Below are 20,274 nucleotides of genomic sequence, written 5' to 3'. Positions count from 1 at the left end.
ATGGTAAAAGGTCTGGAATCCATGCCCTATGAGGAGAGACTTAGGGAGCTGGGTGTGTTTGGTGAAGAGAAGGTTAAGAGGTGACACGATAGCCATGATAAGTGACATGGTAGTTTAGATATTTGAAGGGATGTCATGTTGGTGGGGGAACAAGCTTGTTTTTTTGCTGTTCCAGAGACTAGGACCAGGAGTAATGGGTTCAATGGGAAGGAAAAGAGAGTCCACCAAAACATCAAAAAAAGCTCCCTGACAATAAGGGCTGTTCAACGGTGGAATGAACTACCTCAGAGTATGGTGGTCTCCTTCTTTGGAGATGTTTAAACAAAGGCTGGATGGCCATCTGTCAGGAGTGCTTTGATTAGTGTTTCTGCATTGCAGGGAGTTGGACTTGATGGCCCTTGGAGTCTCTTCCAACTCTATGATTCTAGGATATAATGGAGGATGCCCCCTGTAAGTCCTGGCAGGACCCTGCTTGTAAATAACCAATATTTCTCAAGCCCATGAGAATATGTAGTGCAGAGAAACAGAAAATGGAATGACCATTTATGGATACGAAGCAAGGAATCAACAAGTATTGAAAGCAAACTTCAGAAACATCCAAAGTTGAGAGGTGTGTGTGTGATTTGAATGGAAGCAGAATTGGACTCCACTTCTACACACAGCATTGCCATACAAGTGATCTTAATAATGTAAAGCAGCAACATATTTTACTGACATATACGATCTCATTGCAGCTTCCTGAAAACAATCTCCCTGTCTGCTTCTTTCACAAGCCGCTTGCTTTGAACTTGGTTTTTCATCAACGGAAGGTCAATACGCTACAGGAAGCCCTTATTCCTTGAAGATACGTTACAGTTTTGCATGAGACAGAACCAGAGACACGCTTGGATATGTAGGATGAAAATGTTGTACAAGTTATTTCATTTCCAGATAACTGTGTAAAGTTGTGTGTGCGATAGAGGTGAGGGTATTAATCTCCACCAGCACTGCACAAATAAACTGCTGAGATCTCAATGAAACGAGGCATTTTATTTGTGGAGCACTGGAGAGATTAATATACTCACCTCTATCTCACATATAACGTTATGCAGTTATCTAAAAATGAAATAGCTTGTACAACATCTTCATCGCCTTAAGGACGACACAGCATATACAAGTCCTCCCCGGTACTAGGGCATACGGAACTGTAACGGTACTCTGGGAAATGATTTTTTTCCCAGTGGAATTGAGACTTTTTCTATATGAAAACCTCACTGTGTTTGAATTACATAGCAAAGCAAATACCCCCTGTATGGTATCTAAAAGAAAAAAAAAATATTAGCAGCTTAGTAAAGGCCTGTTCTGCACAGGCAACAAAAACAGGTTAAATGAACCCGTGTTGCCGGTGTTGACATTTGCATGGCAGGTGCAGGGGCCATTCGGGATCGCTGGGATGCCAGCGTCAGGGTGCAGCATGGTTCGCACAGGAAATGCTGTTTCCCTGTGAACCATGCATCTGAGAATCCCCCCACCCAAGAATCTTCCCACCCAAGAATCCTCCCACCAGAGAATCCCCCACACACGTACCAGCACAAAATGGTGGTCACCTAGAGAATCCACTCTAATGGTGGCTGTCTGCAGGGCTCAAGGGTCGTTTTTTTTCCCAGATATGCCAGTAGCCATGCAAAAGTGGTGGCAATCTTTAAGCAAACAATTCTCCATTTGAAATATGCCAAGTCAGACTACTTATCTATCTTTGTTAGGAGTGACAGTGATTTTAAAGATTTGCAGTCAGACAAAGCCTATTTTCACACTTGTGGTCGCTTTCACATTAAGTGTATATTCCATTCAGGTTGGATTCTTGGTCACACATGTTTTCTCCTCTATGGAACTCACAGTCTCTGAGATCAGAGCATCCCCATGGTTTTTGAAAACTCTCAAAATGTAACTTTGTTCTCCCTTGGCAGGGAATGCAAAGGGAATCAGTATGAGTGTAGCTTTCTTAGGGTTCTCTCACTCTTCTACACTTTCCTGCCACAACCACACCACAGCAGGTTTTCCTGCTATTCAAAAAGGATCAAAAAAGTGTTTCCCTTCTTTTCACACTGGCACCCCACCTCACCCCCCACCCCAAAAAGGCAGCAGGCAGCATCCAGATGGCGGTTACCTAGAAAGGATAAGGAAGCAGGGGTGCGCAAAATGGCAGATTGGCTCGGCTAGGAATACCTCACAGTAGGGGAATTCCTGTGCAAACAGAAATAGTGGGAAAAATCCAATGCAAAGCAAACACATGTGGGATAAGTAGTGAACACATACATGTCAAAGATCTTTTCCATATTCTCTATAGGAGCTCTTTTAAGCTGACATACAATGATTGAATTGGCAACATCCTCCAAGCAAACCTTGTGTCTACCTCACTTGGTATCCTCTCATCAAAACCCACATTTTGATCAGCCTTAGTTATTAAAAAAAAACAAAGAGTGTTTGTGCATTATCTCGCAGTTGGCTAAAAGTTGACATGGCAGCTGTAGGAAAACTGCTAAAGCAGTAAGATTCTCAGCTTCAGGCTCTTAGTCCTGATTTTTTTTTTTCTACATCAAAGGTTAACAGCGAGAATTGACTGTTTGGACTGAATGGCATAGACACACTGCTTAAAAACAGCTGCTCTAAAACGGGGCTCACAAGGAAAGAAGGGTAAAAATCAATCATTTTTAACTTTCTTCCTTGTGTTAGGGTGGAAACAGAAGATCTTAGAAAAGTTTCACTGGGAAGAAAATGCAAAGAGTAAAGTGTTTTTTTACACAATTATCATTCACCGTCATAAAGAATGAATAAATAGCTGGATCTACACTTCGCTGGATACTGTACTATAACTGTGCTATTGTAATCATTCACCTCCTGGATTCTCCTGTATGGACAAAATAATCACAAAGTGAACGGTTATAATAGTGAAATAGCAGCACAATATTCAGTGATGTGCAAACCCGCCTACATATATATATATGCTATGTTGTTAACAGGTTCAGTCTTCTGAGTGTTACTGCTTTGTAGATTTTTTTGTGTTGTGCATGCAACTTTAACTGTTTCTATGCCTAACACATTTGTATGTATGCCAAATATATACTGCTGATTTATTGATGTACTAAAGGGGAGGGGAGGTATATGTTTTGCAAGAAATATTTGGTACAATGAAATAGAAAATGGTGCTAGAACATAGAATCACAGGAACAATTTTCAAAAGATTCCTTGTAATACTATGGATTAACTCCTTGTTGGATAAACTGACCAGCTAAATAGCTTTCTTTATTTTTGGGGTGCTGTGTGGTTTCCGGGCTGTATGGCCGTGTTCTAGCAGCATTCTCTCCTGACGTTTCGCCTGCATCTGTGGCTGGCATCTTCAGAGGATCTTTCTTTCTTTTTATTTTTTTAACTGTCCCTAGATAGCAAAAAGTTTAGGCTTTGGCAAGATGTAGGCCCCTCCTGCACATGCAGAATAATGCACTTTCAGTCCACTTTCAATGAACTTTGCAGCTGGGTGGAATAGCAAAATCCACTTGCAAACAATTGTGAAAGTGGATTGAAAGTGCATTATTTTGCATGTGTGAAAGGGGCCTTAATGGACTATCATCAATTTTTTGAGAAGGTGTGGCATATTTAAGCAATTTCCCTGATTGTAAAGGGTATGTCTATGATGGAATGATGCTGTATCATCGATTCTGCATGTGTTATTACCTTGCAGGGTCTCGATTTATTTTGCTGGAGCCTTTGTAGTCTCATCTGAATTTGTAATTTCATATTTGCTTTTTGGTACTAATGAAATTATTAGTGCCAAAATTCTTGTATCTTGCAGTTAGAGAGCAATTAAAAGTGTTAAGTCCATGTAAGAGGGTATTTTGCTTATGTTCTAAGACCTCGTACCAAATGTTTCCTGTAAAATGTATTCATTCTTTTTCACTGACCCTGAGCCTCAACAAATGGCTTAGGCATATTATTGCTATTACATTAAAACTGCAATAAGCTAAACCGAATTTTTAAAAGGTAAAAACAAAATTCAGGTCAAAACACTGAGCATGATAAATCTAAACTCATCCCTACTTGCAAGTTCACTTTCATGTTCTCATACCACAAGCTCCTTTTGAAACCCCCTTCTCTTTTAGAAGTGGTTTGTCATGAACACACATGACACTAATATTGGGTCAGACCAATGGTCTATCTAGGTCAGGAGTCTGCAACCCATGGCTCTGGAGCCGCATGCGGCTCTTTCAGCCTTATACTGCGGTTCCGCATGCCCTGGAGGTTGGAGGGTCCCTCCACGAAAGGTGAGTGGAGGGACCAAACTGGAGGCTCCAGCTCAGTAGATCTTCGGGGCTGTGGAAAACAGGTCCAAATGGTTCTTTGAGTGGTAAAGGTTGCTGACCCCTGGTTTAAGGCAAAAGTAGGGGCTCAGGCTTGTTTTAGTGTTACGTTGAGTTGTAGGGCGCAGTCCAAGAATAGCACTATGGTGAGTTTTAGGTTTCGGGTTTTTGTTACAATTTTGGTAACAATTTATGACTGAAAAAATTAAATAAAAATAATAAATTAGGGTTAGGGTTAAGGCAAGGGCAGAAGCTCAGGTGTGCCTTAGTGTTACATTGAGTTCTAGGGCACAATCTGAGAAAAGGGCTATGGTCAGTTTTAGGTTTCGGGTTTTATAACAATTTTGGGAACAATTTATGACTGAAAACATTAAATAAAAATAAGTTAGGGTTAAGGCAAGGGCAGAAGCTCAGGCATGCCTTAGTGTTACATTGAGTTCTAGAGCGCAGTCCGAGAATAAAGCTACGGTCATTTTTAGGTTTGGGGTTTTTGTTACAATTTTGGGAACAATTTATGACTGAAAAAATTAAATAAAAATAATACGTTAAGGTTAGGTTTAAGGCAGGGGTATGCAACCCACAGCTCCGGAGCTGCATGTGGCTCTTTCAGCCTTATACTGCAGCTCTGCATGGCCTGGAGGTTGGAGGGTCATAGGCGTGTCCCTCCAGGAAAGGTGAGTGGAGGGGCCAGTGGAGGCAGCTCCATGCAGAGCCGCCTCTCCGGCTTGGTAGATCTTCAGGGCCATGGAAAACGGGTCCAAATGGCTCTTTGGGTGGTAAAGGTTGCTGACCCCTGATCTAGGTTAATATTGTCCACTCAGGAGGCAACAGCTGTCCAAATTCTCATGCAGAGGTCCTTCCACCTGATACTTTTAACTTGAAATTGCAATGACAGCCTGGAACCTTCTAAATGCAAAGTAGATGTACTTCCATTGAGCCATAGCAACCCCTCCAAAACATCTTAGGTATACAGATGTTTGAATCCTGATTCTTACCAATGGGCAACCCCATCCCAAGGCCAAATGCCATGACATAGCCCCGTGGCCACACAAGCCCACAGATCCTAAGAGAATGGGAAGGGTACAAAGTATAAACACACAAAAGTGTACCTGCCAATGGGAAAGCCCCCATTCATCTTAATGGACTTACACCATCGAAAAAGTGGCATAAGGCCAAAGCCCCTGCTGCCGGTGTAATGGGGCCAATATTTGGATGGGGCCAATATTCATACATCCATTGGCATTTCCCCCATTCTTTATCATACCTCCAAGCACACTGTTTCGCATGAAGATAGTTTCAGAAAGTAGTAGTTTCAAAGACCAGTAGCCCTTTTGAGACCAGAAAAAAAAGAATTTCAGATTATAACCTCTCCAGAGTCAAAGTTCCCATCATTGAACACGAGTAGAAATGGAGATCTAGCCTTTTTCTCCAAGTCAGAAAATGAAAGAGGTGTTGTAAAGAATATGCACTGTACCTCTGTATTCTTTATAAGCACTCTTAACAACACCCCTCTCATCTTCTGACCTGGATAAAAAGACTCAGATCTCCCTTAGAAGCTAAGGGAGCTTTGTCTCTTGAAAGCTTAGACCCCCCCCAAAAAAATTTTTAGTTTCTAAGGTGATACTGGATTTGAATTTAGCTGGTTCACGTGAGCCTTTCCAGACTTCTGTTAAGGAGTTAGCTAAGCAAATACAGTGATCCCGAGGTCTTCCCTGTGTTTGCCTTGCTGCATAATTAAAGAGCCGAACATATTAAACTCATGCTTGGGTCACAGGAGGCCATTCCTGTGGCAGAGAACTCTCATGTCCATTTCAACAGAAGCAATTTCAAGGAACAAAGACATAAAGCCTCAGAAGGGGCTCTAATTGACAAGCCAGCCCAATCTCCGCACCGTCAATGCTCCCAGGCCCACTCCGCTGAGAATAGAAGGTGGCTTTGTACAACTCAGCCTACAGTCTGTCAGCAAAATGACAGCTCCGGCCTCTTGCATCAACGTATACAGCTGCAGTTCTGCTTCAAAACTGAAATACAGAAGTCTATTGTTTTCCGAACTCTGATAAGACGCAGCAGTGCTTTGTAAGTGGCTGGGCACTTCTTCCAGTAAACATTTACAAGTGTCTCCCTTTGACAGCTTTGTAGAAATTACTAAAAAAAAAAGGCGCATTGTTCTCAGGTTCACTTTGGTGAATCATGTGCGCTTGTTCCAAAACTCTCCAGCTAGTTAAGGGCAGCTTACTATGCAATCCTAAATCAATGGACTTTGAAGGGTGCAACTCTATTTAGGATTGCATTGTTAATCTAGCACATTTTTAGAAGCCTTTCCTAATAGAGCTGGATTTACAAAGAAACACAATAAATTACAGTTTAGAGATTTTTGAGGATCTCTAAATAATAAAGAAGCTAAATACTATTCAGATTTTTGAGGGGTGGGGTAATGCTTTGGGGCCTCTTAAACGTGACACTGCCCCAGCCAGCACTGCTAACTTTTTTAAAAGGTCCTTTTAATCTCAATTTGATCTGTCCCAGTTATCAATGGTATCAGTTCCATGACAAGTTTCAGATCTCCTCATTTCAAGCCAGCGTGGTGTTGCGGTTAAGAGCAGTGGTCTCTTACCTGGTGAACTGGGTTTGTTTCCCCAGACCTACATATGCAATCTGATTGTTGACCATGGGCTAGTCACAGTTCTCTCAGAACCCTCTCAGCCCTACCTACCTCACAAGGTGTCTGTTTTGGAGAGAGGGAAGGAAGGTGATGGTAAGTCGCTTTGAGACTCCTCAAATGTAGGGGAAAGTGGGGTATAAAAACCAACTCTTCTTCTTTATTTGAGAAACGGGATCATTTTTCTTTCTCTTGAAAGGTCAACCTCTCCAGCCAGGCCAACTGCCATACTTCAGTGTTAACTTGGTCGAGGGAAAGGCAGAATGCTAGCATTTTAAGTGACTGATGGTACAATCCTATTCAGAGTTGCTCCAAGTCTAAATTGTTTTCAATAGGCCCAGGCCAGAGTAACCCTGCACAATATTACACTGTAAATAACCAAGTGCTACTGACCTCTATCGCTTCTTCTTTCTCACGCTGCCACAGGCAGCCCCTTTTTTCTCCTTTGTGTTCCGTGAGACCAACAGAGCAACAGATCAGATGATGCAGTGGCTACACTGCCCCTAGCTGAATTGGAGCTTTTTAAAAAGGATGGTTGAGGGAATCCTTGTTGGCCTTCAGCTGAAATTGACTTGACCCACATTAGCCTAAGCTGAAAACAAAATCTAGATTTTTTTGTTGTTGTTGGCATCAGATACTTTTCGGCAAATAAAAAGGGAAGGGGGATTTAAAAGATGTTTTTCTTCGCAGATGCGGGCAACCCTAGAATATGCGTTTGTACAATGGCATTGCTTTCAAAACTGGAGATGTCCCTTGGAAATATTGATGCAAATGCACAACAAACAGCAGGGGAATTGTGGGCAGGGATACTGCCAGTTGCAGAATCACCTTATGTCTGGTAACGACAGAGAGTTTCTAGCCATTCATAGATGTCATTTTAAAAAAAACCCCTGGGAGTGGCATATAGTCCCCTTTTTTCTCCTGCCACAGCTCAGATTGGCAGTGGGCAAGGGAATGGGAACCCTGCTTGGTTCAGACATGCAAATATTGTAGTTGCCTATACTGTAGGAACATGAGAAGCTATTCATGCTTTTAAGAAACTATGTGGTTCCCACAATATTAGCACACTTTCCCCATCCCTTTGATTTACAGTCAGCAAAATGCTGAAATCCATCCCCTTCTTTCCCCAAACCCAATTTTCCTTTGGCTACACTCCCAAAATCTCCAGGCATTTCCCAACCTGGAACTGGCAACCTATCAGAAAACCATGAAATATGGGCTTCACCCTACTGATGTTTAAATAAATCAATGACCAACACCTTATTTTATTTCTCTCTTTCTTTTCAAGGAACTTTCTTCTACCTTTCTGCTTTGTCTCTTCTCTGATCAAATGGCTAATTCGTTAAACTTGTTCAAGGTTCTCACCATCCATCCCCCGATACAACATCACTGCTTTTAACTTTTCAGGCTAATTATCAGTACAAAGGGAAATAAATATGTAGCCGCATATCACAAGTGGCACATCTGTGGAAGAAGACTGCACACAAAGAGACAATTAAGGACCCGCAAGATAACAAGATACCAATAGGATTAAAGTGGCGTGTTGGAACAAATCTTGATAAATCTGTCTCAGCGACAACTTTCGAACCACAAGGCCACAATTGGAATACAAATGTAGCCCACTGAAAATATTGTTGGGGGGGAGGATAGTAGTTGATAATTCAGAGTGGCTGAAACCAAGGGAGGTATGTGTGCAAATGAGAGGTATGTGTGTAAAGTGTCATCAAGTTGCAGCTGACTTATGGTGACCCCCTCAAGGTGTTTTCCAGGCAAGACATGAACAGAGGTGGTTTGCCATTGCCTGCCTCTGTGTAGTGATTCTGGGCTTCCTTGGTGGTCCCTTCCACATACTAACCAAAGTTGATACTTGCTTAGCTTCCAAGATCTGACAGCCATCTAGGTCAAGGTCAAATTAAAGTTAGGAGTGAAAGAAACAAATGGATCTTTTGGTTGAGTGACAGTTTGCTCTAAGGATGCTGACCATTATTTAAATTGGGGCTTGCAACAATACTTGGTCTTGCATACATACCCACAATGGACATTTCTGGAACAGTTGCATGGTAGGGACCTTCAACAAACTCTGGTGCATTGTCATTGATGTCTTGAACCTTTATGATGAATTCTGAAGGAGGCTCCAGGGGTTTGTTTGTATCCCTATCAACTGCTTGAGCCGTTAGTGTATATTCAGCTTTTTCTTCCCGGTCTAGCCTTTTCATTGCATGGATGTCACCTGTCTTGTCATTGATCACAAAGATAGTCCCAGCTCCATCACCCGATAGGATGTACTTGATCTTACTGATCCCAGGATCCAAATCTGTGTGTAGCTGAAATGAGAAATAAGCATTTTAGTGGTTTTTTTTTAAAAAAATGCAGTGTTTACCCATTTTCTTTTCATATGGGCTTTGCCACATGTTCCTCTTCTGCATTTGTGCTTTCATCCAGGCTTTAAGGATCCATATCAGCTTGAAACACACCAGGATAGGAAGAATTTGCATGCATACTAATCAAAATTAAATGTAATCATAGGTATAATTAGACACTGCTATTTTTATAAAACAGCTGTTTTATATATATATATATATATATATATAAACCCCCTCATCCATAGTGTAAATGCCTTCTGATCTGTTATCACCCCCAAATGAACAAAAGCACTGAACATCCTAAATGAGGACATCAAAGAGAGAATGAGGTATTTAAGACACAATTTTCATTTTAATCCACTGATTTATTTCCATACTTTGGGTTTTCTTTCTGGTTGGTTTCTTGAAAGCAGTGGGGGCTTTAAGGAAGACTGCAGTGAATTCAGCAAATCTAAATCACGCTAATTTAGCATAATTGGCAGCACTGATAAAAGATCCTTGAGTTTGACTCAGTTATTTAATTGAACAATAATGGGGGGGGGGGTCATTTCCAAAAGGCTACTCCTGAAACAATGTTTTACAAAAAAAAACAAGCTACCAGACAGGGAAGTTTTCATTCAAAATAAGTCAGCTTCTTGTACATCATCACAACTTATTATGCCAGTCATCCTAGGTATCATGTAAGACTTGTGAGAATTATTATTAATCATTGTTAATCACTCTTAGAGCACTCTAAGAATAACACAATCTAACTGTAAGAGAGGACAGTTGTGGCAAAGAGTGTTGGAAGAAGGATGTTGTGCTGTCTGGATTTCAAAGAGGGTCTTGACTAGAGAGTCAGAGAGACAGATGGGTCAAGGCAATAGGCATCCATTCTCTACTGCTCTGACACTCTTCCGTTGATGTGTAAGTTGTTCCTTCCACCTTTTCATACCTTCCCTCCCACTGCTTCCCCACCTTGTAACAAAGAAAGCAAGAAGAAAATCCTGTATCTCCTTCCATCCTAGTCAGACTAGATTAGTAAACTATATTTACTTCATCCTATTCAGAAACGGAGCTCTTACAATAAATGAAGTACATCAGTTTGAATAGATAGAAGGTTTTTTTTTCTTTTTTTCCCCTGGAACACACACAGATTAGATGGGCTTTGGTACACACAATAGCGTTTGTGCACTCTGTTAAATTACCAGATCCAGAATCTAGCTGGCTGAGGTAGCCCAAATTCTGAATCCAGCACATATGCAGTTTTGCATAAAATTGGAAATAAAAAATGAACCAATGATACAAACAGGTGAGGACTATATAATTTTAAAATCCAAAATCTGGAGGATACATCAAGTGTTGGGGATTTTGGAAGTATCTCATCTTCAAAGGGTATTAAAATGTGTTTATTCATTTTAAATAGGGCATAAAGATATAACTGAATAGGAACTCCCTTTCCTCTCTAAAGGTAAAGGTGCAAGCATCAGGTCATTACTGACCCCTGGGGTGACATCACATCATAATGTTTACTAGGTAGACTATGTTTATGGGGTGGTTTGCATTTGGGGAAATCGCCTTCCCCAGTCATCCACACTTTACCCACATCAAGCTGGGTACTCATTTTATCAACCTCAGAAGGACAGAAGGTTGAGTCAACCTTTAGCCAACTACCTGAAACTGACATCCTTCACAATTGAACTCAGGCTGTGAGCAGAGCTTTGAGTGCGGTACTGCAGTTTACTACTATGCATCATGGGACTCTTCCATCCCTCTGTACCCAACCAATAAAACATCTGAAAGAGATTAAAGGGCATCCTTAACACTCCCATTTTATTAGGACTTAAATGGTCATCATTTTGGCTACATTTTGCCTAATGAATGTAGCAGATGCTCTGTCACTCAGCCATAGCCCCTAACAATTGTAATTTGCAAAAAGCATTCACTGGGGGGAGAAAAACTTTGCTGCACTGAAAAACTGCACTGCTAGTGCAGCAACTATGCAGATCAGAGTTTCAGAAGAGGACGTGGCTGACCATAACTCCACGCAAAACATTTGTGCTCAAACAGCACTGATATCTTTTTTACAGCATAAAAATCTAGGTTTTAACAGCACATCAAAACAAAGAAAATCCACATCACAAGATTCTGGTTTGCATAAATAAAAACTGTGCCTGCATGGAAAATCAACAGGCTGCCCAATATAAAATGCTCACAGAACATATCATGCTCCCAATACAGACTGGAAAGCTCCCAGCTTGTGTAAACAGCGTATTTGAAAAAGACTACTCAAATCACCGTATTTCACTGGCTCTCCTTCTCCCCTTATACTAATATAAAACAATCATCATCTTTCTCAATTTTAAAGTAAATTAAAAATGTGCTATTGACTAAAAACCCATGTTCTTCTTTCTACCATCTGGCTATACTCAAAGCTCATTATCTGCAAACCATTCATACGACATTTAGCCTTAATTCAGCAACATTACTAGAGGCAACCCCATCAAAAAAAAAGCAAATCAGTTCTACGCTTGGCACCCCTATTGTTTCCAAATCTATTCTCAATTTTTCCACAGCAAGGAGGGTGAGGAGAGCTAAAAAGAAAACTATACGTAAAGAAGAAGAAGAAGAAGAAGAAGAGTTTGGATTTATATTCCTCCTTTCTCTCCTGCAGGAGACTCAAAGGGGCTTACAATCTCCTTGCCCTTCCCCCCTCACAACAAACACCCTGTGAGGTGGGTGGGGCTGAGAGAGCTCAGAAGAGCTGTGACTAGCCCAAGGTCACCCAGCTGGCATGTGTGGAGTGTACAGGCTAATCTGAATTCCCCAGATAAGCCTCCACAGCTCAGGCGGCAGAGCTGGGAATCAAACCCAGTTCCTCCAGATTAGATACACAAGCTCTTAACCTCCTACGCCACTGCTGCTCCTTTGGACATTGGAGTTGCAAGTTTGTCCCCATGAAGCATTCCTTCAGTTCTATAAAATTTGTATGTAAATGTAGAATGATTGCCAAGATTCAGAGCCTTTTGCTCCTCTCAAGGTTAAAGATTATTAAGCTCACAATTATGTGGGGTCATAATGAATAAGAGAGAGAGAGAGAGAGAAAGAAATGAATTTAATTGCCATGTGGACAAAGCTCTCACAGATGTCAAAAACATTAATCTATTGTACTATCTAATACAATACATACAATATTATATCTATATAACATTATACTATCCTACTCATAATAAAAGGCTAAGGGATAGAATTTCCCAATGATGATCCCTCCTCCAATAGGCGAGCAGGACACACAAAGTGAGTCCTGTTTCTACATTGGTGGGCAACATTCCATCCCCTACCCGGAACAGTGGTGCCTTGGTGTCACTGCTCCATGGGCCTCAGAAGCCCTCCTGCTTCCCCACCCCCCGCAAGTGGTTATATTTTGGTTTCCCTTATATTTTTAATTGGATTTTTAGCAACTCTGGTGATTGTTTCCCCTTCATTTGAAGGGATTTCCATGCCACTTGTTTCTATCCTCCTCACTTTTTTTTCCAGACTTTGGGAACAGTGCTGAGAGACAAAAAATAGGGAAAGCTGTGGCAAAAAGTTATTTGCTGGTGGTTACATGCTTGACCTGCTATTTCTCCAAGCAGTTCAATGATGTTATCCTTCCCCGGAGTACTTACCCTGACAGAGAAAGCAGATACACAAGCAACCACCTGCCCCTCAGCCCTGCCACGCCAAAATTCAAAATTCTGGACTGCAGCAGGGCTGCACTGGCATCTTTAATAGATGCCTGCAGGGGGGGGGGCATTCCCAGGGGCAGAGTCAATATTTATTGGCTCCTTCCCAGGGGTTCCGGAAGGGAGCATAATCCTGGCCCTCAGACCAATGCAACCCTTGCGGGGAGCATTAATCCTGTAATTCTTAGGGAGCTTTCTGGCAGTGGAGTGGTTTTGGAGCTTTTTTTGCTCCCTGTACCTCTGGAAAGCCCTCTTAAAGGTGACAGGGCACAGTGACATTGAACCTATTGTGCCCAGCTTTGGATGGGGCTGCCCATGAACCTTTGGTCTGATTGAGTATGGCTCTTCTTACATCCTTAACCCAGTAAAGCAGGTTAGGTTGCAAGAGAGAGACTGGCGCAAGATCACCCAGAAAGCTTCTATGACAGAACGAGGATTGAAACGAGAGTCTCCTGGGTCTTAGTTGAACACGTTAATTAGTACACCAAACTGGCTCCTTATCCAGTGTTTTCAATTTTCACATTTCACATTTCACATTTTCCTCCATATTTCACTATTTTTTTAAAGTTAACAATTGGAGCAGCCCCATATATGCTGTCCTGAGTTCTCTGCAGGATAAACAACATATAAAGATGATTAATAAGTAAACCAAGGGTGATGCTCAAAATTGTTCCAGCTTTAGGATGATAAAAGCAAGGGGTGGGGAACAAAGGTATATCTGTCCTAGTGACACTGTAAAGTAATAGTTAAGCATATGAGCTGGGAAGTCTCCAGTTCAAATCCCTGCTCAGCCAGAGACTCATTATTTTGCAGTACAGGCTAGGTACACTATCATCGAGTACCCATTTCAGTTGTTATATACTGGCACGACTCCAAGACCAATTACTGAACAGAAGAGCTGTACTGGATCAGCCAGATGACAGCAACAGTTCACTAAACACTTTCAAAAACCTACGGGATGAAGATCTCTGATCTAAATTGCACATCCAAACCTCAATGTTAAGCTAAATTGCACATTTGGATGCATAAATGCCACCAGCTTATGCAGACACAGAAAACTCAAGAACACGTGGTGATAAGTATGTGGTGGGGGAGCGAGCATACCAGCTCAAGGTGAGGAAGACCCTTACCTGAAATTCTGGATCTCCTCTCATCTAAAAGTGTGGAACCTAACTATGCTTAAGTGTGCTCATTCACATGTAAAGTGGAGGTGGACATGGGTGTATTTAAAAATGTATGACGTATTCAGTCAAAGAGGCAAAGCACACTCCAGAGCTTTATGTTGCTAAGATCTACTGTTGGAAGTATTTAATTTTCTCCAAGGAAACCTGGCAGAACCTCAGAGGATATCAGAAACAAATTGAGTTACACATTGTCTGAAAGGGGGAAAAAAAGTGCTGAAATGAATTAATCTATCCAAGGGTTCAAATATGGAATATATGTACTTGTGCATGTTCATGCATTCTGAGTTTAATATCTCTCACCATTCTGTTAAGAAATAAGAACATAAGAACTAGCCTGCTGGATCAGACCAGAGTCCACCTAGTCCAGCACTCTGCTACTCGCAATGGCCCACCAGGTGCCTTTGGGAGCTCGCATGCAGGATGTGAAAGCAATGGCCTTCTGCTGCTGCTGCTCCCGAGCACCTGGTCTGCTAAGGCATTTGCAATCTGACATCCAGGAGGATCAAGATTGGTAGCCATAGATCGACTTCTCCATAAATCTGTCCAAGCCCTTTTTAAAGCTATGATTCTGACCAAGTCCTTTAAAGAATGATTCTGACCAAGTCCTACCAAAATCTAAAAAGACTTTACTACACCTCGCTTCAGAATTCTGGTGGGAAAAACATAGGAAACACCCATCACCATGTACCTTCTCTAAGAGAGACTTTTAATGGCCTGTAAAACATAATTCTGGTTAGTACGTGGATGGGAAACCACCAAAGAAGATCCAAGTTGCTATACAGAGGTAGGCAATGGCAAACTACCTCTACTCATCTCTTGTCTTAAAAACCTCATGAGCGGTCACCATAAAATGATGGTGACTTGACAAAACTTAATTATGATTATTATAATTAAAACAAAGAAACTTTCTCATCACTGTCTGCAATCTGATGAAGGTCCTACACTCTTAAGAATTCTAACCCAACTGGACTGAGGAAAAGGTCTACCCAAATGGGTTTCCCATTGAAACCAATGAAAATGACTTCCAAACATTTGAAGGGGATCCACTTAGATATTAAACGACAGGAACAGAATGATTCTGACCAAGTCCTACCAAAATCTAAACCTTAACCCACCCAACCCCACCTCTTCACTTCACTTGTCCTTTGTAATATGGACAGGTGAAGCTGCCATCTGCAGAGTCAGACCTTTGGTTTACCAAACTTTAAATAGGGTTGCCAACTCTAGCTTGGGAAATACCTGAATATTTGGGGATGAACAGGGAAGGTGATATTTAGGGAGCACAGAGACCTCAGCAGATTATATTGCCAGAGAGCCTACCCAGTAAAGCACCCATTTTCTCCAGGGGAACTGATTCCTGTTATCTGGAGATCCCTAGGGGTTGGCAACCTTAGCTTTAAACAATGATATTTTCTATTGAGTTTGGTTCATATGGTTGGATAAAAGGATGACTGTGATACTGTTCTGCATTCTGGAGAAATTGAAAAAAAAAAGGCAAAAGTTTCAACAGAGTCAGAGTTATCACAAAAGTTTGTAACATCCATGCACAATGCAAATGAATGTACAGAACCGACAGCAAAAAAAGCAGAGAACAAAACATGAATATAAAAAGAAATGTAACAAAGAACATTCATTAATTGCCACTTCTTAGTTTCTGATTAAAATTCCATTTCTATGTACATTTACTAACAGTACAGAGAGATCTGGGAAAATGCCCAAAAGGGTGAGTTTTAAGGTTTCATGAAAGTGTAAGCAATTTATTTTTTAAAAAAAAGTTTCCAATTTTTAATATGATCTGCAAGCCCAACTTCCATCTATAATTAACAGAAGCACCACCAGTATCAGGGAAAGGGTGTGTGTATGTGTGTGTGTAGCACATTAGAACTATGCTCTTGGATATTTTCAATTAAGGAAAAAAAGGGGAGAATGCAGCACAAAATGTTTCTATTTGAGCTCATTAGAGAATAATTAATTCATCTATGTATAATTACCAAGGAATTACCCAGCTCTTCTTTCAAGGAACATTACACAATCTGCATTTTAAAGTTGTGTTTTTTGTTGTGAAAAAGAAAAACCTGGCTCCATATTTCTGAAGACATGTCACGTTTGGATTCATTTTCTCTCCCTCTCTCTTTAAATGGTTAAGTGACATTGTACACGGTTACAGGGATCATTTGCAAATCGCTGACTCCAGTCACCTCCCCAAGCCTTATTATGTAATGCAGATACATGTTTTATCAAAGAATTTCAAGGTTCGGTAGGAAAGCCATCTTGGGTAAGGCTCTTATTTTGGAGACGGATCATGTTTAATGAACTCCGAGACACAGGTTTCTCCTTTTAGCTTCCTGGCCTCTTCCAATTTCCTGTGAATTCAAAGAAGCCTTAGCTCTCTTTCTAAACACTGAGAGATGTCAGTGTCTTGTGTTCATTTATATACAACAGTGCTTCCCATAATTGTAACACCTTTCCTTGTGCTGGGAACCTTTCCTGTGCTTTTTTTCATTTGCCGTGTCTGACATCTGTTTCAGCTAGATAGATGAAAAACCATTTGGTGGTCAGAAGGGTTTATCCTAGAGCTGCTGTTGCTTTTTGACACCTGAAGGATGATGGATGTGCTCATCAATGACCCACCATTTAAATGATCATTTACCACTTTTAGCATTCAGGAGAGGCAGCAGCTTATTTATTCCCAAGTAAGGTTATTTTTTCCCCTCATTTGCAATTGCAGCTTCAGTCCAATATGATCTACCGTCTTCTGTCTCCTTCCAGGACCCAACAGTCCATTTAGTAGCATTGAAGTGTAAACCCTTGGTTCCCACTGGAACATAGCTGGGCTATTCCCACACCAGGTGGCACATCCATAGATGTTCTGGGTATTTGTGAAAAGATATGACCTATACCACAACAACCTACACTATTTCTGCCAACCCTAGAGCCCTTTCCGCATGAGCCAATAAACCCGGGCTGGGGACAGGAGCTTCAACAAGGAATAAATCAGGGCACTCCTCTTGCACAACTGTCAACAAGCTTTGCTTTAGTTTACTGCCAACTACCTGAGACCCTTAAACTTGGTGTTGGAGACAGCAACTCAACATTCCTGAGCATTGTGAGGGTGCTAAAACTCTCTAAATGTATAAGTGTTATCTCTTGGGATGTTCTTCTCTATGTCTATACCTGGGAGCTGCCCTCTGACCCCTCCTTCTTCTGATTCAGTAGCCATTGCTCTTTATTCTTTTTCCACATGGACTTGAATGAAAGCAGACATTTCTACAGGTCTTTCCTGTAGAAGCAAATACCCCATATTTTGCTCTCTCAGGATGCTTCAATAGGTGGCCACTTGTATAGGGCAGTATATTATTTAGATTGGGATTGCTATCTTTCTTTCAACTGTAACAAGAATGTAAACAGAATCTACTTGAACAAATGTAAGTTTTACCTTTTGCAACTCACATCTTGGGAAGACTGATTTTACTGCACTCAGCATCATGGTTCAATGAACGGGTAAAACTCTGCTATGTTAACCAATATACCCAGCAGGGTTATGGGCCCAGCACATTTCCAGTGCACAACTCTGCTACAATAACCAATATATCCAATATTTGGAACTTTCTCCATACCAAACATGTGCCTTACCATTAGGCAACAGTGCCTCCAATTGCTTGTTCCTTTTCTACACTTACCCTTCTCCTGTTGTTAAAGGATGCTGTGCATAGTAAATTCAAAGCTGCTTAAGAAAATATATACTCAAACACCAGTGATGGAATATAGATAAGGCAAGTATGCATCAGTGCTTTATAGCATCATCAAATAAACCGTAATAGAATGGATGAAAAGAGCAATTTGGGATAGGTAACAAATGCACAGAGATAATGCTGCCATAACACAAAATTGCCATGTGCAAACATATGAGAGGTGAGTGCTCTGTTTAAGACTACATAATGGGCAACTCTGGCAATCCAAATAGAAGCTATTTCCGAGCAATTGGCTGTCAAACACTTCTTGAAGTTGAAAATATAAACATCAACTATGCAGCCAGCATCTGAGCTAAAAATGAAAGCCATTGGGAAGGTGACTTTTGGCAGCAAGAATGAGAAGAGTGAGCGTTACAACTGTGAGAAGGGTTTAAATGTAGCTTGTAACAGAGCCAAGCTAATACACACACAGAGAGAGAGTGCATGTCTGGGCAAGGGAGACTATTTCAGCAAATACCTACAGAAAATCATGTAAAGATCTGAAGCAGTTCTTATTTTGTATTGTTTTATTGATGGATGTTAATCGCACATCAGACAGGGAACTCTGCCATCCCTCATGCATCTCATGAACCACAGTTCAGGGATGCAATCAAACCAGGAACAAAGCAATGATGAAATCCATGAGTAATCAACTGCTCCCTGGCTAAAAATATGTTGTGAATTAACACAAATGGGTACCAAACCAACCTGAGTCGGGAGCAACTTGATGGTGCTTAACACTCACACATCTTCAAGACTGAGGTTTGGATCTATGGCTACATGGTAACACCAGGAAGAGAAAGATTTTAAGCAAAGAAATGGCACAATGGGATTGTCAGTTAGTCGTTCTAAATGACATTGCCACACATGACTAGTTGTTGGGCCTGAAGATATTCCAAAATTGCAACTGATTTCCAGACTACAGGGATGTTTCCCTAGAGAAAACAGCTGCTTCAGACGGTGCAATTTATAGCATTATGCCCCACTGAGGTCTCTCCTCTCTCCAATCTCTTCCTTCCACAGGCTCCAACCCCAAATCTCCAGAAATTTCCCAGCCCAAAGTTGGTGACTATATAATGTGGGGCCATGAGGGAATCAGAGGCCCCTTCTGCACATGCAGAATAATGCGTTTTCAAACCACTTTCACAACTGTTTGCAAGTGGATTTTGCTATTCCGGACAGCTTCAAAGAGCACTGAAAGCAATTTGAAAGTGCATTATTCTCCATGTGCGGAAGGAGCCAGAACTGGAAACTGCCTGCCAGAAAGTGCAAACACTTTAGGCCTCCTGAATTCCCACTGACAGAGGAGGCACATTGCACAATGTGAACTTTTTTTGCAAACTGAACATTCTGGATTTGAATTGGTTCTTTTTAAACATTTAATGATGGAGCAAGCCAGATTTCTGAATCAGAGCACACTTATTGGCTGTGTTCAAATTACCACTCTCAGCTGCATCAGCTTAGCCGGTGGTCAAGTTTTCTCCAGAAAAGGCACAACCCCAAAGGAAAACAAAGCTGAAATCCATAATCCTCTTCAAGGTAGTGCATAACTGCAGGTGATTACAAAGCAAACGGCCTCAACAGGGACCCCTGCAAATTCTCTTTTCTCTGCTTCCTCTTATTTCTGCCTCTTTAGAAGTATTCCAAATGGAATGTAGCTGAGCAGAGCAGCAGGCACAGATAAAATTTGAAATGAGGGAAAATAATTAATGGGGACCAAAAAGGCTATATTTTAAAACTCAATCAATCTGAGCCTAACAACGTGCATGTATGTGGCATGAATTGGAGTGATTTCCTGGGATTGTAGCACTGTTTTCATATAATTACAGAGTAATCCACAAGAAAAAAAACACACCCTCTCTGAGAGACCGATGTACTTTTCTTTTTGTTTCACATGTTATTGATATTCAGGCTTAACACACAGATTCAGGATTATGATGAAATTTTCACATCAGGAAACTGGAAATGCTAGAAAACCTCACTCATAAAGAACTTTTGCTAAGAATGACTCAAAGGACTGCTACAGAAATTTGTATTAATGGCCCTGCTACTTTTAAAGTTGCTGACCAAGCGAGCAAGGAAAAGGACTCTGACAAGTGAATGGTTCAACATCAAGTTGGAAGCTAACAGGGAGTTACTACAGCACAGAGCTGCAGGAGTAACCCTAGAAATAATGAAGCACTAAAATTTCATTAATCTTAGGTGCTCCTGTACACAAACTGGCCACATATTCTTGGTGAATGGTGATTGCACATATAAACAAAACTAGTGATGACTACTATTACTACTAGTAGTAGTA

The 20,274-nt window shown here is 41.2% G+C and overlaps 1 protein-coding gene across 3 annotated transcripts in view; it reads right to left on the bottom strand.

Moving 5' to 3' along the window:
* The window catches only part of CDH8 (cadherin 8), a 260,317-nt gene that overhangs the window by 160,014 nt on the left and 80,029 nt on the right, over positions 1-20,274 (bottom strand). For all 3 annotated transcript variants that reach the window (XM_048515478.1, XM_048515479.1, XM_048515480.1), the window contains exon 3: positions 9,023-9,317. In XM_048515478.1, coding sequence (XP_048371435.1) covers positions 9,023-9,317 — 295 coding nt within the window. The remainder of the gene's footprint in view (positions 1-9,022; positions 9,318-20,274) is intronic.

Source organism: Sphaerodactylus townsendi, linkage group LG14 (assembly GCF_021028975.2).
Source record: "Sphaerodactylus townsendi isolate TG3544 linkage group LG14, MPM_Stown_v2.3, whole genome shotgun sequence".
NCBI classification, from domain to species: Eukaryota; Metazoa; Chordata; class Lepidosauria; order Squamata; family Sphaerodactylidae; genus Sphaerodactylus; species Sphaerodactylus townsendi.
This window is presented reverse-complemented; position numbering and strand designations above follow the sequence as displayed.